The sequence below is a fragment of the Microtus ochrogaster genome, chromosome 8 (assembly GCF_000317375.1).
Source record: "Microtus ochrogaster isolate Prairie Vole_2 chromosome 8, MicOch1.0, whole genome shotgun sequence".
Taxonomy (NCBI): domain Eukaryota; kingdom Metazoa; phylum Chordata; class Mammalia; order Rodentia; family Cricetidae; genus Microtus; species Microtus ochrogaster.
The window spans coordinates 68,291,025-68,303,413 of record NC_022015.1 but is presented as its reverse complement, the minus strand read 5'-3'; the positions used below and the strand labels follow the sequence as shown (position 1 = coordinate 68,303,413).

Below are 12,389 nucleotides of genomic sequence, written 5' to 3'. Positions count from 1 at the left end.
TTCTCTGTGGCTTTGGAGCCTGTCCTGGAACTAGCTCTGTAGACCAGGCTGGTCTCGAACTCACAGTGATCCACCTGTCTCTGCCTCCCGAGTGCCGGGATTAAAGGCGTGCGCCACCATCGCCCGGCGGGAAACTATATTTCTTGAAGGGGTGGATTTGTAACAGACTAAAGACGGCAAAGGCCAAGGCCAATCAGCTGACCAGGGTGCTGCAGTGGGGGGGGGGGGCGCTTTGCTAACACTGGCTCATCTGAGGGCTGGAAAAAGCACTGCTGCCTACCTAGGAGTTTGCTTAGGAAACAGAATTGGGATAGAAGGTTTTGTCCTTGATGTCAGATGACTCTAAACTCCTATCCTTAGGCTACTCCAACTCTAGAGAGTCTGTGAACTTCTTTAAAACTAACCACTTGTTGATGTACTGGGTCCTGTGAAAGCTTTATACATGTTAGGCAGCTGCTATACAACTGAGCTATACTATCAACCCTTTTCAATTTTAATTTCAAAATGCTGATTTAAGTTGCCCAGACTGGTCGCAGACTTGACATCCTCCTGGTCCAGTCTCCTGAGGATCTAGAATTACAAACATACTGCATCCCCCAGGTTAAAACTGCTCTTTAAAGACTACTGCAGAGAGGAGCAAAACTTACAGAATTTGAGACTTTAAGACTCTAGACAGCCTTTCCCAATTCAAGTCATGTAAGAATGGCCTTTTATACCACAATGCTCTTCATGACCGTGATCAGCATCACCACTGAAGAGGAAAAGAAGTCATTGTTCTCAGAGTAATGACATGAAGTTATGCAAAAGGAAAATGATGCAGGCAATTGTTCAGTCCCTCCAGATGAAATCATCAGGGCTTTCAAGCACCTTGCCATTTATGTACAGCAGTACTAGCTACATACTTCAAAGGAATGTTATAAAAATTAATGAGTTTATTTATATCATGCTTTAAGTTCCTTTGAAGAAATTAATATGCCATAATTCACTGTAATTCAAGGATCAAGGGTATTTCATATTCTCCCCTGGAAACTTTCATCATCAAAACAAATAAAACTGTTTATGGTCAATTTCGCAGCTCAAGAAACCAAGATGTTACATGAGGTCAGCCAGCTCACCCAGGGTCAAAAAGCTGAGTGAACCAAAAATGGGAGCCAGAAGGAAGACATTTATATCCTCCAATCTGCACTTCTAAAGGAAAACACCATGCCAGATTAGATGGGGGCAACTGTCAGGATGCCAGACTTCTGTAGCTGTGCTTATAGAAATATTTAAGGCCGGGCAGTGGTGGCGCACGCCTTTAATCCCAGCACTCGGGAGGCAGAGGCAGGCGGATCTCTGTGAGTTCGAGGCCAGCCTGGTCTACAAGAGCTTGTTCCGGGACAGGCACCAAAGCTACAAAGAAACCCTGTCTCAAAAAACAAAAAAGCAAAAAAATTAAGTAAATGTCAAGGAATTTGTATTCTGATTTTCTTTCATATGCTGATTTCCAAAGTTAAAAATAAATTGCATGGGGTTAGAGAGACAGCTCTGCCATTAAGAGCAGTGGCTCAATTCTCTACACCCACATGGTGGCTCACATCTGTCTGCAACTCTAGTTCCAAAGGATCCATTACACAGACATGCATGCAGGCAAACTACCAAATGCATATAAAGTAAAAGTAATTCATTTTAAAATATAATAAAATGCATGCCAGGCACGGTGGCACAGGTCTTTAATCCCAGCACTTGGGAAGCAGAGCAGGTGGATCTCTATGTATTCAAGACCAGACTAGTCTACATAAGAAGTTTCAGGCCAGCCAACTACATAGTAAGACCCTGTCTAAAAAATAAATAAAACAACATGCTGCATAAATCACCACATTTGGGATTCTAATTCAGTTTTCAGTTTTTGAGAACCTTTTTGTCATTGATAGTGGTGTATACTCAACAAATGGACAAGAAGTTCTATAAGTGTGATAACATCAATGAGTTACATGCATTCACATCTATCATTATTGTGTTAACTGCTATGCATAGTTTAAATTTACTTGTTCATACACACAGACCAAAGATCAGGGCTTTTTTTCACTTGAAAGGAAATACCAGAAGCCATATGATTATATTGATAAAGGACCCAAACAGGAAACGAAGATAAAGGCAATTCATACTGCTTCCCAGAAAAATAAAGAATTAGAGGCCAAAAACAAAATACCAGGCCGTCTTTCCCTTATGGGAAATGTACAGACCAGCCATGGAAACCACATTCTAAACACAATAGCAAATGGTCACTTTGTAGCAGAGAAGATCGATACAATGAGTAGAGTGGACCATCCCATCTGGAGCTCAGCCAACATTCTATTCTTTCACTACCAAATAGAAAAGTCATCTATACTAATATACAAAGAATTCTCACAAATAACTAAGACCATAAATTTAATAGAGAAATAGGGAAAGAACAGGAAAGGCAACCAATGGGGACAGGGAGGCTAAACTCATTAAAAATTAAAATGTAAATCAAAACGACTGTGCGATTTAATTTTTCTAATAGACCTAATAAAAAATAAAGTAAAAAAAAAAGCAACTTAATACTGGGGAGCCAAAAAAAACAAACAATTGTTACAAATTATAAGCACTAAGAGCCTATATCAGAAGCCTCACCTCCAAGGCTGCTTCCAAATTGCCCGTAAGCCTAATGCTGCTCAAATAAGCTGAAGCAAGCCAGGGAAAACAGCTAAAATATAAGAACAGTTACTTTCATGGACAAACACAGCCATTTTAGAAGAAGCCAGACTCTTTAAGAGAAAAAAGCCAAGCTAGAGATTCCAGAACAGCATACTCGAAGAATTGGGTCATCCAATGCTCAACTTTCTATACTGCAATTTTCCTATGTTGCCCTACTTGCTCCATACAACTTTTATAAGCTAGGCATTTTTATTCCATTTTATAGAGAATTAACCTGAGAACCAAGGGTTACTGAAATTTATAGTTAGTGATTCAAACCTAAAAAAAAAAAAAACAAAAAACCCATCACTATAATCTGACTCCTAAATACTACAAAGCACTTTCAAATCAGATAATGTGCAGGCCCTTTCTTCACAATTCCAGTAATGTAGCTACCCAGGTAGGTGGATAAGCATTAGCTCCAAGAACATACAAACTGTGATCTGTCTTTGGCCAAATTATATACAGCATCCAATTATTATATAAATGTAGACTCTGCCAAGTGGTGATAGCACACACCTTTAATCCCAATACTTGGAAGGCAGAGGTCATTGAATCTCTGAGTTCAAGGCAAGTTCTAGGACAGCCAGGGCTACACAGAGATACCCTGTCTCAGAAAACAAACAAAAACATCAACCAAAAAGAGAGAAAAAGAAAAGAAAAAAAGAATATAAGAAATACTAGATTGTGGCTATAGAGATGGCTCAGTGGTTAAGAGCATTGCCTGCTCTTCCAGAGGACCTGAGTTCAATTCCCAGCAACCACATGGTGGATCACAACCATCTGTATGTAATGAGCTCTGGTGCCCTTTTCTGGCCTGCAGACATATACACAGACAGAATATTGTATACATAATAAAATAAATATTAACAAAAAAAGACTGCAGTAAAAACAGGTGTCTACTTTGGAGAGTAAACAAATAAACTAGATCAAATATACTGACCAATCTATTAAAAAAAATACTAGATTCCACAAGTTTGTAACACATATCAAACACTGAAAACAGACTATCAGTTTATAAACATCCTGAGCTTTTTGGATGTATTAGAGATGGAGAGGAGGATAAACTGTTGTAATCTAAGTTCCAATGTCTTCAATTCTGACCAAGCGGAGGGCAGCTGCTCCAACTCTTACCTATCACTTACTTAGGAGGGCTGAGGCTTTGACGTGTACACGGAACACACCCACTCTTCCTTGGAAAAGAATGTAAAACCAAGTCTCTCTCAGGAACATGGGGGTCAAAGGTGACAGCATAACTAAGTTCTGGTTCTCCTAGTAGTCAGTGATTGTGGTGCTTTGAATGATAATGCTCCCATAGGCTCACTCCTTTGAATGCTTGGTACCCAGGGGGTGGAACTGTGGCTTGTGGAGGGAGGTGTGTCACTGGAGGTGTGTCACTGGAGGTGTGTCACTGGAGGTGGGCTTTGAGGTCTCAGAAGCCCCCACCATTCCAGTCGGTCCTCTCTCTGCCCCACAGTTGGTGTCTCAACATGTCAAGTTCTCAGCTACTGCTCCAGCACCATGCCTGCCTATTGCCATGCTCCCTGCCATGGTCATGGACTCTCCTCCCCTCTGCAATGGTGAGCCCCATTAGCAATTCATATTCAACTACAACAAATACAAACACTACACCTTGTTACTAGAAAATAAGCTTTAAAAATTATACATTTTCACATTAATTACACCAAATAATCTTCCACAGAATAAAAAGATCACAACCATATATTGCAGTTAGTAATTTAAATACAAGAACTGAAAAATTCCATCTCAGCTATCCTAACACATTACAAGAATCAAGTTCCCTTCCTCTGTTAGGGAAATAGCAAAGTGTAGGAACTTAGCATCATGATGGCCAGCACTGCAGGGTGATCAAAAACGTTTCCTCCTACAGACAGGGTCTTGCAGTGTTGTCTGAATGTAGGGTCTGTCATGTCTGGCTTAAAACTCTTAGTAAGTAACCAGATCTTGAAGTGGACTCCAGTAGTGCCATGTAATATAAGTAACACTAGTCAGTTTGGTAAGTTACTGGTAAGCCAACTTTAGTCACAATGTAAGTTATTTTATGAAACTGTACTAACATCATTCTTTATTTACAATCCATTAAGCTTAGCTTCCTACTTGGTTCACAATACTCTAAGAACCACAGAGAGCAAGCTGGAACTTGGCAATGGTTGAGCAGACAATCTCAGGCCATAAAACTATTTTTTCATTATTGACTTAAAAATTTAAAATATTGCTTTTGTCTGATGGCCAGCATAGGTCTCCATTATGAGCTAATTCTGTAACCTAACATTCTAGGGGATAAAAACAGACAAATATATTACTTGTGGATTTTCATACACCTGATATGTCAAGCAGGGGTTTTTCCAATCTTATGCAGATAAAACTCTACAGGGTTTCATAGCCAGTGATGAAACACATGTAGCATTTTATATATAATTTCCTATGAGCATAAAACTTTAATTAAAGTTAATTACAAATGTGTGAGTACTACTTCTCCGGCTTTAAGATGGGGAGGGAACTATGTGTCTGGATCTTAGAGGAAAACAGATTCCAAAGGGAAATAAAGATATTCAAGAAGTAAACAGCATTCTACTAAAAATTTGGCTCAGGAGGCACATGCTGGATGATCTGTAAGGATGCTAACTGCTTCATAAAGCAGTTCTCACCCAGACCCACAGGCAGTGGGAGCCATCACTACAGCTGGATTTTATTTACTCATCTGGTTTCACAAAGGATCTGAAATAATTTAAAAAGTCATTTAGGTAGTAGTTTTGGAGCAAGTAAATAAAATTTAAGAGGCTCAGATCTGGAAATGATACTACCTAATAATGCACTGAGTTTTATGGGTTTATTAGTGTCTAAGCAAAAAGGTATTTTAGAAAGATTACTAGCTTCACAGCCTAATGGGAATGCGCTTACCACAGCAGCCATATTGGATGCCAACTTTCCAGTGAGACCAGAGGTCAAGGCCGACAATAACAACTATATACTACTTTGAAATAAGGCTTAATGATATGGATAATACAAAAACAATATCAAATACAACTATCAATTCGACTTATATCAAATGTGATCTTTTTACTTTGTTGAATGAAGAAAAACTCGATTTCCATTCTTTTATATGCCCTCTCTCATCAGTGTAGATACTAGCAAACAAGGTGAGTGAGTTTCAGCACTAAGAGTCTAGCAGCACATTCTGTATGGGTAATAAATAAGAGTCTATCAGATTATATACCAAAGCCACTTAGTTTCAGCTGTAGCAAACCCGACTGAGTTCATTTAACTTACACCATGAACGACAAACAGTGCAGCACCTTTAAGACAGTTTTCAACTCCAGCTACACTGATGTTTGAGTCAGAGATGTTTGGTTCTAGGGACTTGTTCTTTGAATCCAGGGGGTTTAGTAGTATCCAAAGCGGCTACACATTAGATACTGTAATGTTCCCTAAGTTGCTTCTGGCTGTCAATCACTGATCAAGAACAAAGGTTCTCAACCAAAATTACCTTTGGAATTTTTAAAGTGTTAAAAATAAAAACATCCAGTCCCTATTATTCAAATTCTGGCACAGTATATTAGTGACTTCTCTCATATCTGACCACAGTAGGCTAAAGGAGAAGGATTTACTTTGGCTCACAGTCCAGAGGGAGGCAGTCTGTCATGGTGGGGAAGACAGAGTGGCAGCAGGGCCTCCATCTGTAGTGCTGACTGGGAAGCAGAGACAAGGGAATGTAAGGGGTCAGCTGGCTTTCTCCTTTCCCCTTTTTATTTAGTCTAGGCCCCAATTTATAGGATGGTGCTACCTGCATCTGAGGTAGGTCTCTCCTCAGTTAAACCTCTCTGGAAACTCCACACAGATGAGTAGAGGTATCTCCTAGGTGATTCAAATTGTGTCGACAATGGAGATTAACTAGTATATCTGTGCTGCTTAGAATTTGTATTTGTATCAATCTTCAGGATGTAGGGCTTGGGCATGTATTTTTTAAAAAATGCCAGAACTATTTTTTAATATCTAGCTAACAAGCACAGTATATAATTCCTAAAAGCAATAAACTGAAATGACTGGGATTTGAAAATACTTCACTGTGTTCGCTATAGCTCTATCATATAAACATGCAGATTCTGAGTCATGTAAATCAGATTTATACTCACTTGCTAGAAGCAGACAGGAAAGTGCAACTAAATGCAGCTGCTGAATAGAGATGTCATAGCGGTCCATGAACAGGTCCAGCAAATAGACGGCAAGGTGGCGGGCAGAAGGGCACAGAGTGAAGCGATTGCTCACAATGGCAATCAAATCAGCAAAATATCGCCTGAGACTCAGTTGAGGGGACTGGCCCTTGTAAGAAGGCAACTTCAGCTCCTAAAAGAAAAGGAAGAACATTTAATCTATAGAAAGATCTTCATAATGCAGACTTAACGTTGTTTTTCTAAAATATTCTGTTATAAGAGCTTAAAGACATGCTTGAAAGTTGAGTGGGAAGAGGGTATATAGCTTTAACAAAAACAAACGCAAAGCCAACCACAACCCAGATACACCCTTCCTAGGCTGAGAGGGAGTAGACTGGTGAGTACACTCCTCAACTGTGTAGACAATACACTTCATACAGAGACCAGGACTTATCCATCACTGTCTTTTAACCTTACTTCCCTCCTGTCATTTAGGATCTTTACCTTGCCACCTTTCATATACACAAAAATTTTTAAATCACCAGTATTCACTCTTAGGACAATGTTATACAATTTGTTTCTAAACTCTATAGTATTAAGAGATTCTGGGACTGGAAATTTAGCTTAGTGGTACAGCATATTCTTTTCATGTGCAATGCCCTGAATTCAGTGTTCAGTTCTCAGCAACATGCAACACTACAAACACACACACACACACACACACACACACACACACACACACTCACACACACACACACACGGGGGGGGGTGTCCAAATATGTATCAAGATGGGAAGCTTTCAAATTCATTTTATGAGTGTAAGACCAAGAATAAACTTGACAGGTAATCACAACAGAATAAAGAACCATAAATACCAAAAACACACAGAAGTAAAACTAAAAAAAAGAGTAAGTACACTGAATTCATAAATAAATTGTATCTTGAAAAATAACATCAAGTGAAAAAAGCAGTCCACAGGATGAGAGAAAACGTTTAAGATCATATATCTGGTAAGAGGTCAGTAGCCAAAATATTTTTTAAGCTTTCTCTTTTTTCTTGTTCTAGAGTGCTAGGAATTGAACCCATGGCCTTGCATAGACTGGACACACTGTTACTTATCTATATCCCCAATCCTTCACAAATTACAAAAAAAATTCCTATAACTCAAAAGTAATAAAACAACCAATTTTAAAGTGGGAAAATAAACAGACATTTTCCCTAAGAAAACAGGCAAGCGGGCTAGGGAGGTGGCTGAAAGGTAGGAGAACTTTCTATGAAAGCATGAAGACCCAAATTCAAATCCCTAGGACTTATATAAAAAGTTGGGTACGGCTGCACAGGTCTCTAACTTCAACATCAGGGAAGGCAAAGGCAGGCAGACTTCCAGGGCTTGCTGGCCAGACAGTCTAGCCAAAACAAGTTCCAGTTTCGTGGGAGATCCTTTCTCAGAGCAATATGAAAGAATGGTAGAGGACGAATCCAGAGCATCAATCATAGACATGTACCATACGTACAGAAATAACACAAAGAGACATACAGAGAAAAAACATAAAGTAACCAACAAGTACAGAGATGCTCAACACCATTAATCACTACAAAAAATCCAAACCAAAACCACAAGCTACCATTTCATACTCATCTAGATTGCTATTATCAAAATCCCACCCCAAAAATGCCTCAAAGAGAAAATAACAAGTATTGACAAGGCTATGAAGAAACTAGAATCTTTACCCATTACTAATGGTAACATAAGTGATGCAACTGCTGTAGAGAAAAGTGGGGTAGCTTTCAAAAACTTAAATATAGAATCACCCCATGTCTCTGCATTTCTACTTTTAATTATATATTCCAAATATTTGAGAGTAGAAAGACAGGTAGGTATTTGTACACTCATGTCCATAATACCATTACCCACAATGAGCAAAGTGAGATGGATGAATGAACACACACACACACACACACACACACACACACACACAATTCAGCTTTAAAAAGGAAATTGCGAAGCCGGATGGTGGTGGCGCACACCTTTAATCCCTGCACTCAGGAGGCAGAGGCAGGTGGATCTCTATGAGTTTGAGGCCAGCCTGGTCTACAAGAGCTAGTTCCAAGACAGGCTCCACAGCTACTGAAAAATCCCATATCAAGAAAGAAAAAAGTGACATATGCTGCACGGATGAACCGTAAAGATAATATGCCAAGCCACACAAATGGACAATTATTATATTACTATGATTTCATTTATACCAAGTAGTTGGTCAAAGTCACAGAGCAGCGTAGAATAGTGGTTATCAGGGTCAGGTGGCAGAGGAACTGGAAAGAGTACAGAGTTTTAGTTTAGAAAGAGGAAAACTTATAATTTATAGTCCTGGGAATAAACAATGGAAATTGTCTCAAGTCTCTTCCTAGCAGGTGAATTAAAAGGCAGAGATTATTACAATACACTGTTGACATCACAAGGTATTAAAAACACCAAAGAAGACCTAGCTTGGCCCACGGGATAAGGAGTTGGGGGGGGGGGGCTGAATATTACATTAGAAGACTAGGAATCATACCTGGAAAATATTGGTGGGCTTTATTTTTAACGATGTTAGTTTTACCAACATTAGTAAAAAACAGCCCAGAACCCCAGGGCTATCAATGAGGTTTTTCTCATTCGCTGTTACTACCCTGTGAGCACATGGTGTTTGTGGGCTGACACACATGCCATGCTGGGCATATTGAGACAAGAGGACAGCTTTGTAGAGTTGGTTCTCTCCATCCCTCAAACCACAAGCACCCACTGCACCATCCCATAATATCTCACATAACCTGTTGAACTACCTGACCTGCCCCAGAGATTTTAATAATATGTCCAATGAAATCCCCTTGCCGTTTTCAGTGGGAAGGACACGAGCGCTGCGGATGACTGCTAGAGCCAGTCCTCTTTACGCAGGACTACAGATGTGCAGGCTCGGAAAAAGGACTGTACCTTCCTCGGCCACAGTTTCTTCTGCTATCTCTTCCTTAGTCCCTTAGAACAGAACTCTTATTTTGATTTGCTTCTCAGGAATGTAAAGGACCAAAGCACAGGAAAGCCAAATGCACCACCTTGAGTCTTAAGTCCTCACCAGCTAAGCACTTCAAATGCCATCCCTACCCAGAATGGTGCATCTCTAGCCTACAGGAAACTCCAATATAACTGCAACTCCTGGGGACCAATACTTTCTTAATGTTTCTCACAAGACCGTTGTCTCCATTTGTCTTTGTAGCTCCTCAATCACCTTACACCACCAGAGCAGAATGACTCAAGACACGCACTTACGGACAGGCCTGCGAAGTCGGTGTCGGAGGGAAGCTGTTATTTACAAAAGTAGTACAGCGGGCGTTCCGCGCACTTCACTTTCCCAGTAAATACAATGCTGGTCACATCAACTACCTCTTTACTGGGACTAAATATAGACTGTCTTTCACAGCAAATGAATGGCAACTGCCCCAGGGAAGAGCTACCTTCAGATGCCTTTGACTTATAAAACAGACTGAGTCTACGTAGGCAAGGGCCAGGCTGTGGCACTAAGGCACTGCTCAAACACCTTGCATATACTAAGAACTAACAGGTTCCATAAACAAATCACTAAATCTCTGGTTAAGAGCTGATATTGACAATTTATGAGGAAAGTTTAACTTCCTTGACTCCAGTGCACTACAAATAGGGACCTCTTCGGTTGTAAAGTTCAAGTCCTACTAATTAGTGCAAATCCTTTATAAAATGTTACCATTCCCTGAAATCAGGACCATGGTCTACACTGAGCTTAAAGGCAAGCCTGAGCAGTTTGCAACAGGTGGCCTGAGACAGGTTTCAGAAGAAATTCTTCACGTTCACCTGTCTTAATCTGTGGCCCCTTCAGAGACTGCACAAAAGCAAACAAATCCTAACTTTAAAAAGGAAAATTTTACTTCTAAGATCACCTGCAAAAGTAATCCAGATAACTACTCAGGGTTAAAACCACCTACACATAATATATTAGAAGGTAAAGACCATGGGGATTACCATGGGAAAAAAGTCTTTAAACTTGCATATCCACACAAAAAAGTATCATTATACCAACTAACTAGTTTGCTACATACTAGAGAGATCAAGAGACTGACACTTAGAAAATCCATATCTCTCTCCCACAAATCAAAAGTGAATTGGGACAACTTTCCCCTAACATGCCAAAGAATCGGTGCACAGCTGGAACACTTATGTAGCGCAGTCTCACATGGGTCTGGGGTGGCTGTGGGGGAATTGGAGACTGAATGTCAGGATTAGTAAAGAGCAGTTAGAAATTTCACGCTTTGGGGAAAAGGGTGCAAGTTTAACAACTTAAGCCAGGACTTGATGTCCCAACCTCCTGCATGTGGTCAGATACACAAGATACAGACCCATTAACCTGGGACCCTTCAGCCTTAAGCTACACGAGCTTCCTAATGAAAAGTCAGCTGTTCTGATCGTTAGTTTTCTACACTTAAGAACCAAGGTGAAACCGAATTAGAGATCTTTCTAATCTCTCCTCTGGCTGTCAGAGAAACAGGGCTATCCTATAACTCTGACTTACAACACTTACAACAACAAATCGTTCCTGAAGAAGCAACAACACAAAGACTTTGGTCCAAAAGAGTGCATTTTTTTCAGTGCTTATTAAGTATACTGCATCTACTTTCTACACGTGATATTACCATAGAGTAGCTCTTTCCTTCCACCTCAAGGCTTTTCAACAGCCTCAAATCTGAAGGACCAGGTAACAGTAAGTTAAGTTAGCACATAGCTCTTACTATAGGTTGGGCACTGTTCTAAGTCCCCTTACAGTACAGACATCAGAATTCACAATCAGCCCGAAAGAAACGCTCCAGCGTTGCTATTTCTCCTCTTACAGAGGAAACAGAGAAACAGAAAAGTAGTCTGAAGTCTCACACCAAGTTTGAGGAAAGGCCGTGGAGCTGAGTTATGCCCAACTGTGGCTTACAACAGCTGCATGCAGCAGCGAGCAAAGACGGCTGTTCACTCGATACAAAGTCAGTGTATGTATGTATATATACGTGTATGTGTGTGTGTGTGTGTGTGTGTGTGTGTGTGTGTATAAAATCAAATCCATGCTCCACCTGGCAACATGGGAACATCGTTTTCCACCTTCCTTCTCCCAACTACCACGCCCCACTCCTCTCCACAGTTACAGGTTCTTCTGATGCAGCCCAGGGAAGGAAGAGGTTAATTAACCCTGACAAGTAAGCGCACTCGCCTTCTTTGCCCTGTAAAGTAGAGTCAAGAACCCAATTTGCCTTTCCAGGGAGCACAAGAGCCGGGATGGGAAGGTCGGGCCTCGGGGTTACCTTGTACCGAAGCGCCTGGTGAATATCCGCAGCCAGCTGTCCTCGCCACCACTGCCCCTCCAGCTCCATGGAAGCCGGCGGTGCGCCCGGCCAGACGCCTCAGCTTCAGTCTGGAAGACACGCCCCAGACGCGGTCACCGCCAGCATCCCCCTCACCCCCCCCCCCCC

General features: G+C 40.8%; 1 protein-coding gene across 3 annotated transcripts in view; it reads right to left on the bottom strand.

Moving 5' to 3' along the window:
- The window catches only part of Ccnj (cyclin J), a 19,834-nt gene that overhangs the window by 6,782 nt on the left and 663 nt on the right, over nt 1-12,389 (bottom strand). For all 3 annotated transcript variants that reach the window (XM_005352261.3, XM_026781656.1, XM_005352263.3), the window contains exons 2-3: nt 12,222-12,331; nt 6,855-7,065 (exon numbers count right to left, since the gene is read on the bottom strand). In XM_005352261.3, the coding sequence (XP_005352318.1) occupies nt 6,855-7,065; nt 12,222-12,290 (280 nt within the window). In that variant the 5' untranslated portion in view covers nt 12,291-12,331. The remainder of the gene's footprint in view (nt 1-6,854; nt 7,066-12,221; nt 12,332-12,389) is intronic.